Source organism: Hemicordylus capensis, chromosome 3 (assembly GCF_027244095.1).
Source record: "Hemicordylus capensis ecotype Gifberg chromosome 3, rHemCap1.1.pri, whole genome shotgun sequence".
NCBI classification, from domain to species: Eukaryota; Metazoa; Chordata; class Lepidosauria; order Squamata; family Cordylidae; genus Hemicordylus; species Hemicordylus capensis.
Window position 1 is genome coordinate 17,256,030 of NC_069659.1, and position 19,168 is coordinate 17,275,197.

Below are 19,168 nucleotides of genomic sequence, written 5' to 3' on the forward strand. Positions count from 1 at the left end.
TGGGCTTAGTTATAGCAAATTGGGGCAGGAGGGGAGTGATTTTTTTTTAACCTTAAAGGTGCTGCCAGTGGCTGCAGCAGCCTACGGGGTGGGTGAGGGTGGTGCTGGGGTCTCTACCTCATCCCCGGCCAGAACAGGCAGGCCCAGTTCAGGCCTTCTTGGGGTGGAGTTTGGGCATGTGGAGGTCAATAAAATGGCTACACATGTGCAGAGCAATTATGTGGTCATGCAAATGGCTGCTGTGCATGCATGGAGCCCATTTTATTGACCTCATTGCATGCGTGGAGGCCCCAGAAGCTACTGCAGCCAACGGTGGTGGCACCTATCAGGTATAAAATATCACCCTTCCCACCCCAACTTGCTATAACTAAGCTCCCTGGTCCCCCCTTCCCCTTTACTGGCAAATCCTTACCGGATTCCCCTTTACCAGAAAAGCTCCAAATCCCCCTGAATTGGGCTCAGTTTGAACCAATTGGGCTCAGTTTTGAACCGGTTTGAGTGTGCACAAAACCAGACTGGACCTGGATCAGCTCGAGTCCAGTTCAATTGCAACTGACCTGGGTTTTCCAGTTTTGTGCACATCCCTACAAACTTCCCAAACCTAGTCTTCCTATGCTTCTTGGCTTCCTTCTGGTACCTCTTGTGCCCATGTGCGTGAGACCATTCATGAGGATTAAGGTGGACAGAGAGATTTGGGTGCAGACATCTGGGAACATTACTATAGAAGACTGGCTTTTCAAGCATTCTGGCCAAAAATGAAAGAAGGCGGGGGCAAGGGCAGATTCTGCTTCTAGTGACATTGATGGAAGGTCTTGATGTTCTAGTATGAACTGCCAGTAGGGTCTCCTGCTGTGTCATATTAAAGGCAACAGAACTCTGGGGTGACATTCAGCAGACTTTGTAAGCTTTGATGGAGTGAACTTTGATGCAGGAGAGCTGGTCTTGTGGTAGCAAGCATGACTTGTCCCCATAGCTAAGCAGGGTCTGCCCTGGTTGCATATGAATGGGAGACTTGATGTGTGAGCACTGTAAGAGATTCCCCTCAGGGGATGAAGCCACTCTGGGAAGAGCAGATGGTTTCAAGTTCCCTCCCTGGCAGCATCTCCAAGATAGGGCTGAGAGAGATTCCTGCCTGCAACCTTGGAGAAGCCGCTGCCAGTCTGTGAAGACAATACTGAGCTAGACAGACCAATGGTCTGACTCAGTATATGGCAGTTTCCTATGTTCCTATGAACTTCCCATTGTTCATGCTTCACTATATCCTTTTTGGGAGCATTTTGTGCATTTCTCAATTGCTTCTTCTTCCTGGGATTGCAAGATAATCTCTGAGTTATTTTCACCCTTCAGGCCTGCATAATAGTGGTAGTGGTGGTGGATGTGTGAGTGGTAGAGGTGGTGATGATGATATTATGGCTAGAAAATTGCTCAGCAGGCTGCTCTGTCTTGGACTTCTGGGACTTGTAAGCATGTAAAACCATGGTTGTGCAAGCAGCGCTATTACAGTTTTCCCCATTATGGCAAATGGAGATAACTGCAGTAGCAGTGCTTGTGCAACCACTTGTTCAGAACAATGTTGGGATTGCTTACAAATCCGCTGTAGTCCTGGGCGAGAGCATTCTTGTGACAATACATTGCCCACCATGTTGCTCAGTAAAAAGAGTGGCTGACATACTGTACACCACCCGGAGCATGTTGCAACAGCGAATGTGTGCAATTGTGCAAATGCAAAAATTGCATAAAAGAAAAGCATTAGAGTAATCCCATTGGAAATTAAGGGATTACTCTTGTGTAATTGCATTTGCAATTTTACACCTGAGCAATAAATGCAACTTTGTAATGTGCTCCTAGCATTACTCTGTATGTCATTCAACAACAACAATAACAATAATAATGGCTAACATCCTAACAAAGAGTGTGCCTATGATGCTAAATGTTTTACTTAGTTGTACAGGTCTGGATGTGCAGCGTAGCCTAAATGAAATGTAAACTAAGGGCAGATTATCATGGATATTAATAATAAAATAATCCCTTCTTTTCTTCTTTCATTTGATTCAACTCTGGCCTAGAAATTGATTCTCTTTTCATTTGTAACCCTTTCACCTGAAATTGTGAAATTTCAAAGATGTTTTCCCAAGCTGTTTTTGCATATATAAAAGCATCTTTTGTATATTCAAAGAAGTATGTGTGTGGGGGTGGGCGGAGAGAGCAAGAGGGGGGGGGGAAAGAGTGAGAGCGAGAGAGCTGTTCTCTGCTCCTGAAGCATAAGGATTAATGAAGGAATTAATATCTACATGAAAGAGATTAATTAATTCTACATCTGAATTGGACTAATAATAAGGCTGTAAACAAGGCAATATGCAGGAATAATCAATAGAAACATTTATGAATAAAATGTGGATGTATTTTTCTAGTTATGATTATCTGCCTGGTCATGATAAGTTTTAGGATATAGAGCATCCAATGGAAAGTCAGGAAGGATGCTCTTCAACACTTCTCCTGACTCTGGGCAGCTTTTGGAAACTATGGGTAAGATTCTGAATGAAAATAAATATTCACCAACATACCGCTCAATGCAACGTGGGTGATAGGAGCGCCACCGGCAGTACTGCATGCATGTAAACACTGTTCGTGATGCTGTACCCCAGTTCCACTCTGCTCCATAAGAACATAAGAAGAACCCTGCTGGATCAGGCCCAAAGCTTATCTAATCCAGCATCCTGTTTCCTACTGTGGCCCACCAGATGCCTCTGGGAAGCCTAACCACCATGAAGGCATGCCCCCCTCTCCTGCCTTTGCTTCCCTGCAACTGGGATCCAGAGGCATCCTGCTCCTTAACCTGGAGGTAGCCTAGAACCATCAAGACTAGCAGCCCTTGACAGACCTGTCTTCTAAGAATTTGTCTAAGCCCCCTTTAAAGCCATCCAAGCTGATGGCCATCACCACATCCCGTGGCAGAGAATTCCACAGTTTATGTGCTGTGTGAAAAATTATTCCCAATGGGCTTCCTGTTGTGCATTTCCTGACAATCATTTTCATTGATTGAATTGTTCTAGTTCTAGCGGCTGATGTTGCCATGCGGGAAAAGAAAATCTGAAGCTGCAAAGACAGAATTACAACGGGAACGTGGAACCTAAGAAGCATGAATATGGGAAAGCTCAACACAGTGAAAGATGAAATGAGTTGACTACAGATTGACATCTTGGGCATCAGTGAATTAAAATGGAATGGAATAGGATACTTTCAGACAGAAAATCATACTGTTTACTACTTGGGATACAAAAAAACAAAGGAACGGTGTTGCTTTCATAGTCAGAAAGGATATAGCAATGACAGTACTTGGGTACAATGTGGTCAGTGACTGACTAATATCAATTAGATTTCATTGACAACCCTTTAACATGACGGTCCTTAAAGTCCCAATGACTGATGCAGAAGAAGAGGAAGTTGATGAGTTTTATGCTCAAGTTCAGTCTGAAATTGACAGGATATGCAAGCAAGATGTGCTGGTGGTGGTTGGAAATGGGAATGCCAAAGTTGGAAATGGTAAGGAGGAAAACACAGTCAGACTGTATGGCCTAGGAAACAGAAACAGAGCAGGAGAATGACTTATTAGTTTCTGTCAAGCCAATGATCTCTTCATTGCTAACACATTCTTCTAACAACCAAAGCAATGCCTATACACATGGACATCACCAGATGGAGTATACAGAAATCAAATTGATTAGATTATTCGTGCAAGGAGGTGGAAGAGCTCAGTTATAACAGCAAAAACATGGCCGCGGGGAGGGGGCAGCGATTGTGGAACAGATCACAAACTGCGCATGTGCAAATTCCAAGTCAAGCTAAAGTGGAAAAACAAAGCTATGCAGTTTCCACAATATGATCTTGAGAATGTACCCACCATTTTCAAGGAGAACATCAGGAACTGCTTTGAAGTTCTGAACCACATTGATAGAGAACCAGAGGAACTGTGGAATGAAATCAAAGAAGTTGTTAAGGACAAATGTGAAAAGAGACTGCCAAAGACCAAGAAACAGAAGAAAGCAAAAGGGATGTCAGAACAGATGGTGCAAATTGCCAAGAAGAGGAGAGAAGCCAAAGTCAAGAAAGATAAAGACTTCAGGAAGGAACTTAATAGGGAATTTCAGAAAGCTGTTAGAAGAGACAAGGAGCAGTACTACAACATTTGTAAAGAACTTGAGGATGGAAATAGAGATAGAAAAACAAGGAAAGGTTTCCAAAAGATCTTTGAATTCAGAAGGAGGTTCCAACCTAGAATTGGTACTGTATGTCAAGGTATGCCAAAGGACAGATAGTATCTGATTCAGAGAAGATCAAACAGAGATGGAAGGAGTATACTGAAAATCTGTACAGCAGGGATGTCAACATCCAAGATACTCTAGAAGATATTCCCTACTTGCAAGAACCTCTAGTACGGGAAGATGAAGTTAGATCAGCACCCCAGTCATTATTACCAAGTCGGAAGGCTACAGGAATTGATGGAATAGCTACAGAAATATGGCAGAAAACAGAAGAATCAGTCAAGGCTTTAACCAAACTATACCAGCAAATTTGGAGAATGACACAATGGCCAACAGATTGGAAGTCTACATACCGATACCAAAGAAAGGAGACTTAACAGATTGCGCAAACCATCGCACAATATTCTTAATTTCACATGCTAGCAAAGCTTCCCCCAGGGCCTTGCCCCCTTGATATTGAAAGATGAGTTTCACTCATCTTGGAGCAAGAGCCTCCCTGACAATCTGGGTAGATATGGCTTCTCAACACAATATTTATTGTCACTATGTCACGATGCTGCCAAAGAGATTATTAAACAATGTGTGGCAGATATGGAGAAGTAAATGGATTTAAGCCAAGTTATCATCAACAGCACCACAGGTGGCTTCTCAAATTACCCCCAATCTGCTGTATACCTTGCCGACCGACCACTTTAAATCAGAGGAGAGCCTTCTTGCTAGCCCAGTTTAATGCCTTGCCCTCTGCCATTTTAGATGGTAGATTTAAGGGGATCCCATTAAGGAACCGGCTATGTCCATGTGATGCAGGTGATATTGAGTCAGTTGCACATGTCCTTTTACATTGTGTTTACTACAGGGACATTTGTACTACCTGGATTGAACCACTTCCAAAAAATAGACTGGGTCGATCAGAAGAGTATTATATTTCCTATTTCCTGGCGGATTGACATGAAGAGGTCACAACGCAGATAGCAAGATTTTGTGCAACAGCTTGTAAATTGAGAAGAGAACAACTTAGTTGTAACTGAGATTCTATATAATTTGATACAGTGCCACTAAGTAATTGTTTTGATTTTGTTCTATTATGTTGACTTATGCTTTGTGTGTATTTTGACTGGTCATGGACCATAATAAACTATTACTTACTTACTTACTTACTTACTTACTTACATGCTAGCAAAATAATACTCAGGATCATCCAACACAGATTAGAGCCCTACATGGAAAGGGAAATGCCAGATGTTCAAGCTGGTTTCAGAAAAGGCCAAGGAACAAGAGACATCATTGCTGGTACATGCTGGATAATTGAGACTGCCAAAGAATACCAAAAAGAAGTCAATATGTGCTTTACTGACCACAGAAAAGTCTTTGATTGTGTTGACCATATCAAGTTGTGGAATATCCTGAGAAAAGTGGGTGTCCCATAACACCTAATTATTCTCATGAGAAACCTATACACAGGGTAGGAAGCCACAGTCCAGACAGAACATGGTGAAACAGACTGGTTCCAGATCGGAGTAAGACAAGGCTGTATACTGTCTCCTTATTTATTCAGTTTATATGCTGAACAAATACTGAGAGAAGCTGGATTGGATGAAAATGAGCATGGTTTTAAAGTCACCTGGATCTGATCTCAGGCTCTACTCATCTCAGACTCTACTCATGGCCTAACGGAGAACTGGTTGGTGCGGACCAGAGACAGGGGCTTTTTGGTTGTGGCCCCTCAGCTTTGGAATGCCCTTCCCAGAGAGCTCTGCCATGCTCCCTCCCTCAGTGGTTTTTTTTTTTTTTAAACCCAATTAAAAACACATCTTTAAAAAATGTTTTTATCTACTGCTTATATCTGGTAGGTTCCTTAGAACATAAGAACATAAGAAAAGCCTTGCTGAATCAGGCCCAAGGGCTATATAGTCCAGCATTATGTTTCACACAGTGGCTTAGCAGATGCCTCTGGGAAGCCCACAGGCAAGAGCTGAGGACATTCCCTCTCTCCTTCTGTTGCTCCCCTGCAACTGGTATTTAGAGGCATCTTACCTCTGAGACTGGAGGTGGCCTATAGCCCTCAGACTAGTAGCCATTGATAGACCTCTCCTCCATGAATTTGTCTTAAAGCCATCTAGGCTCTTGGCTGTCTTCACATCTTGTGGCAGACAATTCCATAGGTTGATTATGTGTTGTGTCTATGCGTTGTGTAAAAAGGTACTTCCTTTTGTCGGTCCTAAATTTCTTGGCAATCAGTTTCATGGGATGACCCCTGGTTCTAGTGTTATGAGAGAGGGAGAAAAATTCCTCTCTATCAACTTTCTCCACCCCATGCATGATTTTATAGATCTCTATCCAGTCTCTCCTCAGTCATGTTTTTTCTAAACTATAAAGCCCCAAGAGTTGTAGCCTAGCTTCATAAGGAAGGTGTTCTGGGCCCCGATCATCTTGTTTGCCTTCTTCTGCACATTTTCCACTTCTACAATGTCCTTAAGATAGTTTTTTAAAATAATTTTTAGTTTTTATGGTTCTACGTTTTTAGTTTTGTAAATAACTTTAAATTTGAAACATTTTTTTTAAAAATGTAATTTTAAATGTGGTTTTAGCCTGGTATTTAGCCTGGTAACTTGTTTAACCTTATTAGTCTCATTTTATTGTATCTGTGTCATTAATGTTGTGAGGTGCCCTGAGCAGTAGTGTACTGGAGAGGCAGGGCACAAATATTTTAAATAAATAAGTAAATATTTTAAATGAGTGAATAAATAAAGTGACATTTAGCTATCATGGCTATTACACATATATAGACCTGTCTTCTAAACATTTACCTACAACGCAAACTGTTCTGGCTCTTTCTAGACAAGATGTCCTTCAATCACACCACTTAAGATTCCTGAAATGAAACCCATTTTAGGCATTTCAGCCTCCTTCGGTGTACCGTATTCCTCAAACCACCGCATCGCACACAGTTAGCTAATTCTACAGCTCACTGACTGAACTCTCCTTGACTACATGCTATTAGATATTAAACATGCAAGAATAATAATACATAAGTATAGAGAGGCAACAAACTCTGAGAGAGTCAAATGAAACTCCCCATAATAATGGTAAGAGTAGATGAAAATATGTGAATCCACTGACTGTTAATAACAAGTAAGGAGTTCTTCCAAACAGAATATATTGATGAATTGTGCCAAAAGTACTGGTAAGTTGTTCCAGCTATCATCCCAAAGATAGTTCATACTTCTTCCCAACACTTGGGTCCTGAGCCAGCTCCCTATGTAAAACGTAGCTCCTTAAGTGAATGATCTTTATCCTGAAGGTATTGAACCTGGATGTTCTCTATCCAGAAGATGTCCAAAAGGTATTGTTCATTTGCTCAACAGGTGTCCTAGGCTATATAAACCTGTTTCTTCCTGCAAAACGCAGGACTTCATCAGGAGAAAAGGAGATTTACACTCTTCCAATAGTGCCCCTGCACTACCCGGTGGCTTCTGAATTCAGATATCCTACCGGATACTAACTAGTAAACATTTACCTACAACGCAAACTGATCTGGCTCTTTCTAGACAAGATGTCCTTTAATCACACCACTTCTTTAAGATTCCTGAAATGAAACCCATTTTAGGCATTTCAGCCTCCTTCGGTGTACCATATTCCTCAAACCTCCGCATTGCACACAGTTAGCTAGTTCTACAGCTCGCTGACTGAACTCTCCTTGACTACATGCTATCAGAAACATTAACTGCTCGAGGCTCTTCGGTGTTCAAAAAAGACGCCTACCTTCTGCCTGTCATTGCTCAGCACAAATCTATCTCAAGACACTGTCAGACTTTTCCTCCCAAAATACTTGCAGCAGCTTCTTGAATATTCCAACTCGTTAGCCTTTAAAGGGCTCATTCCTGACTGTAGCTTCTTCTCTTCTTGCAGTCAGGATTATGAAAATAATTGGTATCCAAGCAAGCACCGAAGAAGCACAGAATGGTGTTATTGAGCATAGAATCTGGACATAGAATGTGGCACTGGCAAAGATGCTAGACTTCCTGAGATTCTAGATTTTGTTTCCTTTAAAAAGAGCAAGCTTCTGTGAACATAGAAAGCTGCTTTCTAATGAGTTAAACCATCTAGGGCTGGGTCCAACGTAACACAGAACTGTGGGTCCAATGGTCCCACAGTTCCTTGACCCCCCTCGACCCGCTCTCCAGACGTAACACTCGGGAGGCTCTCGAGTGTCAGCAGACTGCAGAGAGGCGGGGGAGCTGGCTGTGCAGACTTCCTTCTTTCCTGAAGGACAGCCCACAAAGCCAATAGCAGCTGGAGAAAGGGAGGAGCTTCCTCCCTCAATTCCGTTTTATGATGAAGGCAAACTCCGCTCCCAAGTTTGGACTTACCTCTGGTTGGAAAATACAGTTTATGGCAGTGAAATGTACCGAAGGTGACAAATGGAGTTAGGGGAGGGAAACTGTAGGTCATTTTTAAAAAAAACCCGTAATTGCCCGTGTTTGGGAACTGGAGGTGAAGGGACCTCTGTTTTCCCATTACCTATGAACCGGTCATACAGTCTGACCGGATCCATCTAGGAACATAGGAAGCTGCCATACGCTGAGTCAGACCACTGACTTAGACCACTGACTCCATCTAGCTCAGTATTGTCTACACAGACTGGCAGCAACTTCTCCAAGGTTGCAGGCAGGAATTTCTCTCAGCCCCATCTTAGAGATGCTGCCAGGGAGGCAACATGGAACCTAGATGCTCTTCCCAGAGCAGCCCCATCCCCAAAGGGGAATATCTTACAGTGCTCACATGTAGTCTCCCATTCATATGTAACCAGGGCAGACCCTGCTTAGCAAAGGGGACAAGTCATGCTTGCTACCACAAGACCAGCTTTCCTCCCATAGCTGAGCTCGGTATTGTCTGCTCTTACTGGAATCAGCTCTCCAGAGTTTCAGATGAGAGTCTTTCCCAGCTGTACCTGGAAATAAAACCTAACACCTTCTATATTCAAAGCATGTGCTTTTCCACTGATTTATGAACTGATTCTAGTCTTTAGGTTTGCACAGACAGGCTTAAAACACTATGGGCAAAAAGCCGAAGAAGCTATTTTGATATGATGGTGGTGGTTGTGGTGCAATCACAGAAGAAACCGGAGGAATGCAGCTGAAGGGGTTGTAGAAGGCTGCTTGATTTCAATAAGTTTCCCTAGTGTCCCACCTTGTCCCTAGGGGCAGAAAGTAAGCAAAAGAAGAAAACCCGTTTCTTATTTAAGGAAAAGGGGAGAGGGGAATCAAAGAGTGGAGAAAGCTTGAAATGCATTGGGGAAATGTTTTTAAAAATCAGTCTTACTGTGGGTACACCAGTCTTGTTTGTGGCTTGTGAAATCTCAGCTGGATAAGACATTTAGTGGTCTAGATTTGTCTCAGTGCTTCACAGAACTTCTCTCTCCATGACTAGGAGAAATGGGGGGGGGGGATTTCAAAACTAGTCAATTGGAGTAGGATAGTATGCATAGTAACAGATCAGCTATACCATGACATTTGCTTGATTTGCATAATATATAGAGGTTGCAGAATTCAATTTGTTTGGTGCAGAATTCAGATACGTATATACATAGCACACAGCTGCCTCCTCCTCCTATATACTGCTTCCCACATCCACCATACCAGATACTAAGGAATGTATTTTCATTAAACAGCCCCAAATGGCCTTAAAGTCATAAGCCTGAATTGAAACAGAAAGTAGATTCCAATATTCAGCAGATGACTCTGGGATTACCAACTTACCACCCCGCTTCTGAAGCTATGCCACTAACAACAGCTTGTTGAGCTGCTGTTAGTTGGTAATGGTCCCTTTTAAATATTACCTCAGCCTGCTTTTCCCATTGCAGCTGCTGCATGACTGGAGTAATACTTAAATGACTCAACCACGTGGAAACATCCCAAGGACGTGGAACCAAAAATTAAGGCCGAATTGAAAGTCATTAACCTTCAGCTCAAATGGGGGGCAAAAGGCCCCCCAGATCACCTTTTTCACTGCCATCTGTTTCACAGCAGCAAAGGCACTGAAGCCCTTTCAGCACAATGCTACATTATGAAGAAGGGATGTCTGGGTTTTTTAAAAGATGGCCACCAGCAGTCTCCAAGAGGAATGTCACCACCGGTGGTGATAACATCACCCATCTTTCACTCCTCACTCCCCCCGCCCATAATTCCTATTACTTTGACACCTTCTGTTGAGATGGTGAAATTAGAAATTGGCAGTGGGGGCATTTTTACTCAGTACCATTGAGAATCCCCCTGCATTAGGATGCCAGTTCCATGACTGGGACCCCTGTGTGCTCAGTCCCCATCTATGTGACTATATTGCTTTTAAAGTGGCGATTCCCTTATTTAGCAGGGGGAGAGCAACTGGCCCTATCCATCCCCAGCACAGCATCCCTTCAGTAGCTCTTGCTGGTGTCCATCTTGTATTTCTTTTTTAGATTGTGAGCCCTTTGGGGACAGGGAGACATTTTATTGATTGATTTATATCTATGTAGGAGCAGCGGGGAAATGACTTGACTACCAAGCCAGAGGCTGCTGGTTTGAGTCCCTGCTGGTATGTTTCCCAGACTATGGGAAACACATATATTAGGCAGCAGCATGATAGGAAGATGCTGAAAGGCATCATCTCATACTGCGTGGGAGATGGCAAGGGCAAACCCCCCCTGTATACTACCAAAGACAAAGACAACCACAGGGCTCTGTGGGTGCCAGGAGTTGAAACCAACTCGATGGCACACGTTACCTAAACCGCTTTGGGAACTTTTGTTGAAAAGCGGTATATAAATATTGGTCATATTCATCTTTGTATTGCTGCCCCCAGACTTTGGAATGCTCTCCTGGTGGCCATTCGCTCCTCGGACTCCATCACAGTTTTTAGAAAGCTTCTTAAATCTTGGCTTTTTATCCAGGCGTTTACATGACTGTTTCTATTGCTGTGTCTATGTGTTTTTATCCATTTATAGTTTTTATGCATGTATTTTATAGTTTTAAAATTAGATTTGTTTTATATTTTTAGCTTAATGTTTTTACTGTCATTTTATTGTATGTTTTTTTAACTTTTGTAAACCGCCTTGGGGTTGTTTTTAATGAAAGGCGGGATATAAATTCAACAATAAATAAATAAATAAATAAATAAATAAATAAATAAATAAATAAATAAATAAATATTTGTATTAAAAATCACTCCAGTTATGCAGGACCTGCTCATAGAAAAGGGGCTGTCACACTGGTTTGATAATGTTTAAAGGACCTCCAACATTTTTCCATGCTGCAAAAATGTCACTGATCTCTGTGCATCAGGCTTCCGTTGAAGGTCCAGGTCAGGGGAGGCCAAGCTCCTTTGGCACCTCTAGATGAATCATGCATCCGATGAGAAGGTCAGCATGAAGAAACCTTTCTTCTGATTGTCATCACCCACAGATCTTGAAAAAAGCCATTATTGAGAAAGCCAACACATGATGGGAGCTTCCGGCAATCAAGTTCTATCATGTGATACTTTAACCCAACAATGTGATGCTGAGATACAAAAGCCCAAAGATTCTTGAGACCATATCAACAAGTTCATTCTTCCCAAAGCTTGGGAAATAATAGTCTAGGGCCAGGCAATTGGCAGCCTGCGGTCCCAACCTAGCCTCCAAGTGTTTTCCCATCTGGCCTCCAACATAACACCTCAGTCCACTTTATTATGCATCTCATCCACTTTTTCTCAAGTCAAGACTTTGACTTATACAGGATGTAGGACACTGGGAAAGTTCTTACTCGCACATGTTTCCACATGTGCCCAGTCACGCGGATGTGCATTGACAAGAGTGCTGGTCCAATCACGGCTTAACTTAGTGAACTAAGCGGGGGGTGGGGTGGGGACATAACATGATATGCTGGGTTGTCTCTTGCATGTATTCTTTCCAGGTCCTTCAAGACTTTCCTGAAGGTTCACCAGAGGACAGTCACTGGGGTAGCCCTCCAGCCCTCCCCTTCCTAGCATACTGTCTCCAGCCGTAGTGACTTATGTGTGGGGATCTGAGAGCATTCTTGAACAGCATCCATTAGCTCCTAGCCCCAGTCCTCCTGCACAGCAACACCACAGCCTCCAGAGCAGACAAAAATGTCTGGCAGCAGATACCTCCCCATGGTGATACATGTCCTTCTCAACTCGTGCTTTGAATATTGCAGTGCAGTCTGCATTGGGCTGTCCTTGAAGACCCTTTGGAAAGAACAGTTGGTGCAGAAAGCAGGGACAAGCATCCTGATGGATGCCAGGCATTCAGATCAGATCACCTAGCGACTATAGCCTGATTCAGACATTATGTTACACAAGTGGACACACATCTGTACACATGTGCACGTGTTTGCGTGAATGTACCTATGTTCATTTTAAGAGTGAACCTGGATACAGGGCCCTCTTCTGTACCTACATTCAACATAACATGTGAATGACTGTACCTGTGTACAGATCTGTACCTGTGCACACTGTACACTTGTATGAGTGTTGAACATAATGTGTGAATGGACCGTATACCATCTACCCTTCCTGACAGTGTATTTCTGCAATTGATTTAAGGTGCTGGTTACCAGTGATCCCTCCTAGATGATGTTGACTACAGCTCCCAAAATCCCAAGCTGCAATGGCCTTTGGCTGAGGATTATGGGAATTGTAGTCAACAGCATCTAGGAATCCCAATTACAGGGAACAATGCTGGTTACTACCTGAAAGCCCTAGATGGCTTAGGGCCATGTCATCCATGGCCTGCCTACTCCCACTCATTTCTGCCTAGCCCATAAGATCATAAGAGAAGCAATGCATCCTGTCACCTTCTGTGGCTGGTGGTGATGTATGGGTGAGCTTCCTCTGTGGTGCCCTTGGCTCTTTGGAACTTCCTGCTCTCTGATCTCTGGCTAATTCCCTCCCTCTTAAGTTCTAAATGGAAACGGAAGACTTATCAGCAGGCCTTCCTTAATATTATATTATGGGTTTTCTGTTGCCTTTTAATACCTAACACAGCCAGCTGCCCATCCAAGAGGGATGCAGGCTTGCTGACTCCATGGCACTCATCATCACATGGATGCTCCTGTTTATGATGGGGGGAAACTCCATCCATCCTAGGCACTATGTCAGAGCATTTGTGACCTGCTCTCATAATTCCCAATGGAAGTATGTCACAGTATTGACGTGTTTCCGAAATCCCTTCTTTAGATGATTGGTTCTTGAAATTATGAGATTATGCCTCAATTTCCAAAGTTTTGGCTTACATGAATGAAGTCTCAACTGAGTCATTTATGTTAATTTGGGATCCCTTTATAAACTTTAATATCCGACAAGGACATCATTTGTTCCCAATGTCTGGATTTGATTTGTGAAGCTTTATGTATCCAGTGTAATCAGGGTAACCAAGTGTTGAACGGGCGTAATCAAATGTCGATCATTGCTGCTGAACTTTCTTAGAACTGTTAACATATTTAGAATGTTTCCTCTTTAGTACTTGTTTAAAGAAATATTATAATACTGTACTTTCTTCTTTATGTTTCAATAAAATTGAAAAAAATAAAAATAAATTTTAAAAAGGAAGTGCTTACTAACAACAACAAAACAAAAAAAGGAAGTATGTCGCAACTGCTCTGACTCAGGGCCTAGGATGGATGGAGTTTCCCCCATCATCAATAGGAGCAAACATGCAATGCCGAGTGCCGTGGATCCAGCAAGCCTGCATTCCTCTTGGATGGGCAGCTGGCTGTGTGGTATGTTCGCCATTAGGCTTGTTCACGCTACCTTTGGCAGGGTAGGAGAAGCGCCCAGTCTGGGTAGGAGAACTGGGCGCTTTCCGGGTTTGATAGTGTACAAACATCCTGGATAGGAAGTGAGGAGAATGATCATGTGTGAAGAGGTATCTGAAGAGGATGAGCGCACCCTGCCCAAATTCCATACCCAGCCGTCCTACTTAGCTGCCGCCTCACACACAATTATTTCCCTCACCTCCTACCTGAATGTTTGCAAGCATACGACCGAAAATCAGGAGTGTCCCCATCTCTCCTACCCAGGCTAGGTTCTACTCCTACCCTACTAGGTTCATGTGAACAAGCCTATCATCTCTTAATAACTGGTTTTTATGGCCATACCTATTGCAATTGGTTTAACTGATGCACTGTTGCTGTTTAATTGTGTTTTTATTGTGACTCTAATGAGGGATGTGCGCGAGCTGGTTCAGCACCTCTTTTGGGAAGCATCAAACTGGCTCAGGCAGCTGCAGACAAACCGGTTCAGCAGGGCAGGGAGCAATTCCCTTAAGGAGCCAGTAAGTAGGTTCTTACCTGCTCTGCGGCTGCCCCACTGCTTTTCTGGACATGACACTCACCCTAGCAATGGTCACATGCGGCACTGTTCCCTGCAGCCTGCGTGTGCAGTGTTGGCACACACATGGTGTCCACGCATGCGCAGACACCACTTGTGTGGTCAGCAACACGCAAATGGTGCCTGTGCATGCGCGGACACCATTTGTGTGCTGACACCATGCACGCAGGCTGAAGGGAACACCACTGGAGCTGCGCATGGCCATTGGTAGGGCAAGTACCACACCTGGAAAAGTGGTGGGGCAGCAGCGAAGGAGGTAAGAACCTGCTTACTGGCTCCTGAAAGGAACTGCTCCCCGCCCTGCCTGCCCATGCATGAACCATTTGTGCACATCCCTAACTCTAATTTATTATTGCAAGTTGCATGAGATTCATGTTGTGAAAAGTGGTGGAGTGTGGGTGTTTCAAATAAATGGATGGATGGACGGATGGGTAGTTTTTAATGAAAGGCAATATATAAATTTAACAATAAAAAGATGATAGATAGGTAGGTAGGTAGATAGATAGATAGATAGATAGATAGATAGATAGATAGATAGATATCCTGCCCTCTCACACTTATGCTTCAAATCCTAGACCCTAGTCTCTTGTAACTACTGCACCATATTGGCGTTCCCCTGGAAAGCATGGCATCTGAGGCGATGCAAAGTGACATGAACATGAAGTGCACATGAACTAACTGCCTCTGCAGGTAGATCTGGACTGGTTCGTGATTCATTCAAACATGCAGATCATCACTGGAAAACAGACATGCATGTGTGAATCAGCCTGCAGGGCTTTGAAAGAGACTGAACATTAGAAGAAGCCCCTTGATTTCCGTGGCGATGACGGGTCATCGCTGTTTAGACAGCAAGCAAAGTTATGCAGACAGAGAATGATGTAGGCGGCATTTGACATGACTCCTTGAGTAACCCTGACTAATTGATGCTTGAGAGGTTTGTTCTGAAAACATTTGTCTGTGCCCTCTCCTGCCAGCTGAGCCGCAAATGAGGCCTGCTGAAGCGGCAACAGCACTTGACTTGCTGAGTCCTTGACTTCAGTATATGCTAATGTGCAAAGGGGCAACTGGGGGGTGTAATTTAGTATTTAGGAACAGGAAGTGAGTGAAGGTGGGGAGAATAACAGCTATATGAAATGCTGGAACTAGGGATGTGCAAACTGGTTCTGTATCAAAATGCTGGAACTAGGGGTGTGTAAAGTGGTTCAATATCAGTCCAAGATCGAACCAAACCTTTCAGGCTGGTTTTGGCCCAGTTTGAGGGTGGCGGTGGGTGCAAAAATAGTTTAAAATAAGCTTGCCACTGCCAGCAGCTGTTGTAGCTGCGGGGTGTGCTCTAGTGGCCATGGGGGGGGGGGTCCTCCAGAGGCTCCCCCTCCCCCGCCAGCCTCCCCCTGAGTCTCCCAGGGCCAGTTCAGTCCATTTGGGGGGCATTTCAGCCGTGTGTGTGTGTGTGTGTGTGTGTGTGTGTGTGTGTGTGTGTGCCATCTTTTGTCATGCACATGGGACTTTTGCCATCTCCCTCTTTCTCAGCCAGCTTTATCCAATGTGGTATAATGGTTAGAAGGCTGAACGAGAATCAGGCTGAGCCACATTCAAGTCTCCACTCAGCCAGGAAGTTCTCCTCTTACTCTAGCTCACAGCATTGTTGTGAAGCTAAAACGAGTGAAGAGAAACAAATGCCCACCACCCTAAACTCCCTGGGGGAAAGGTGGGATAGACGTGCAGTTAAGAATGATATGAATGCATCTGTTTGTTTTAATGGAGCCTTTACATCCTCGGTCAGCAAGTCGTTTTCCTGGAGGATCACTTTGAGAAAGATTTGAGGATTATCAGGTTAGTACCACATGTCCCAGTCTCAAAAGGGGGCTGCTGGCAGTGTCACCAGGGTTATGAAGGAAAGCCGGAAACGGGCTGCAGATCGCAGAGCCCGGTGGCCGTTCAGTCACCTAGCAGGAGGGGAGGAGGACAGAGCTTGCCGCTGCTGCCTGGTTAAAAGGGGGGGGCACAGTGACTCTCCCCTCCTCTCCCCCCACCCTCTCTGCAGCAGCAGCCAGCCCCCACCGCGCACCCTGTCCCGTCGCCAGAAATTTTTAGGGGGCAAAAGGGGTACTGCCACAAAAAGTAAAAGGGGGAACTTTCCCCTCCTTAGAGCTAGTGCCGCCACCATGATTTTTAAATAAATTAAAGGGGGAACTTTCCCATCCGCCCCCCCCCCGAGCTTTTTATTTTTTTAAGGGCAGCAAAAGCCTTTTTGCATATGGGTGGCAAAAAGGTTAATCCGCCCCTGCCCGTGTCAGAGGATTCCACAGATTGATTATGCACTGTGTGAAAAAGAGGAAGTCTAGACGACATCCCTCAAGGAATCTGATTTGCCCCAAGCATCTCTGGCTGCTAAGCCCCAGTCTATGCACTATGTATGATGCATCTCTTCCTTTCACTCGCCGCATCACTGACATGTGCCCTAATGTTGCCGCAGTGATTTATGACCGCGGTTTTTAACACACACAAGTAATTCACAAGCGACACTGAGGCATACCGGAAAAAACGGTTACAATTTCAAACAGAAAAGGGAAATCATGCCTCATTAATCGTTAATATAGGAAGTATGTAAAACTGCTCTCCCATAAAAGAATATTAAATTACAGCAGACTGCAGATTCATGCCAAGTTGCCAATGATGTCAAAAACACGATTCTCTGGCAATTAGGGCAGCTCTTAAATATTATTTAGAAATTTGGTCCAGAATGTGGTTGCATGGATATTAACAGGTGCAAATCACAAGGCTTGTAATCAAGACCAACTGTCTGCCATTCTTGAGTACCCACCCAGACCCATGACCCAGTGGGGTACAACTCCCACCATCCCTGGTCACAATAACCTTCACCATGGTGGCTGGGGAGGATGAGAGTTGTAGTCCAACAACATCCGAGTAAGGATGTGTGAGCCAGCTCGGTTTGAGCCGGCTCGTCTCGAAGGGTTTTGGATCGAACTGAGTTTGAATCAAACTGGCTCGGAACTCTACTGGTAAAGGGAGATATGGTGAAGATTCCCCTTTACCAGTAAAGCGGGGTAGGGGTTTTCCCTAAAAGTAGAGCAAGTGAGTGGGAAGCAAAGAAGTACATTTAAAATGCTGCTACTGGTGGCCATGGGTGGGGAGTGGGATGATGGCTCCCCCCATCCCTTATGACTTTCCCCTGAGTAGCTGGGGATAGTTCAGGCCTGGTTCAGGCCTATGCACAGGCATGGAGGTCATTAAAATGGCCTCCATGCATGTGTGGAGGCCATTTTAGTTACCTCCACCCCTGTACAGAGCTGAATTGACCCAGGCTACTCAGGGAAAGGCTGGCAGGGGTGGGGGGAGTCCCCCCCCCCATGACAACCACCACAGCCACTGCAGGAGGCACTTTTAAGGTACCTTTTTACTCCCCTCCCACCAACTCTAATTTTAGGGAAGCTCCCCTGCCCTTCACCCTTTAAAGGGGAATCCTCACCAGATTCCCATTTACCTCTAGCATTCCGAGGCCTTTTGAACCAGCTCAGTTTGAACTCAGACTGGGTCCAGTTCGATGGTGCATGGGACTGAGCCAAGTCAGCTCGAATCTAGTTCGGATTTGAGCCAAACTGGTTTTGCTGGTTTTGTGCACATCCCTACATCTAAGGACCCAAGTTTGAGAATCCCTGCTTTAGGTACTGTAACTAGTGCTCTCAAGGGCTTTAAAATGTAAAAACAACACTTTGAACTGTGCCCAGAAACTAAATGGTAACCCAACACCATTTAGTGGTATATGTCATCTACAACAATAGCTAGTTAAAGCTATTGTTCTGTGTTCTGTGTTCTGTCTTTGGACCAGTTGCACTTTCTAGACATTCTTCAAAGGCAGCCCTGTGTAAAGCTCATTGCATTCGCCCAGTCCTGGGGTCATTAGGGATGCACCCTATACAACTTACTTGGGAGTAAAGCTCACATATTTCTGAGTAGACTTATATTGGATTGGGCTGTGTGTGACATGTAGCAAGATGGACAGATCTTAATTTTCCAGGAGAAACCACTAGATGGACCTGATCCAGCAGAGCTTTTTCTGATGTATCGTTCATAATTGCTTTTTACCGCTAGATTTCCTCTTCATCAACAGGCTTTGCAGATCCAAGTACTGCCATCTCAAATCTTTCCCAAAGCAGTTTGCATAATGCTTTGCACATCTACATGAATGGTTCGATGTCCCAAGTCCAAGGATCAGCGAATGATCCCATCTTTATCCTGCACCATGCCTTTGTTGACAGGTACGTTTGACACTACCTGGTAGAACTGAGATCTTTCATGGGTTTAGACTGTATTGGAACTTTTGATATTTGAAATGTTCCTGAAATGGAAGTGCACTCCAATGTACATAATATATTCATTCATGCATCCATTCATTGTATTTATACTCTGTTTTTCATCTAAGACTGTGTCCAAAGTGGCTTACAAGAAAAATCTATCAGAAGATTATTTATTTATTTATTTATTTATTTATTTGATCTCTATACTGCCCTTCCAAAAAT

At 44.0% G+C, this 19,168-nt stretch overlaps 1 protein-coding gene across 1 annotated transcript in view; it reads left to right on the forward strand.

The window, feature by feature from the left end:
- The window catches only part of TYR (tyrosinase), a 67,203-nt gene that overhangs the window by 21,040 nt on the left and 26,995 nt on the right, over positions 1 to 19,168 (forward strand). Inside the window, exon 3 of the mRNA XM_053304926.1 lies at positions 18,760 to 18,907. Within this exon, the coding sequence (XP_053160901.1) occupies positions 18,760 to 18,907 (148 nt within the window). The remainder of the gene's footprint in view (positions 1 to 18,759; positions 18,908 to 19,168) is intronic.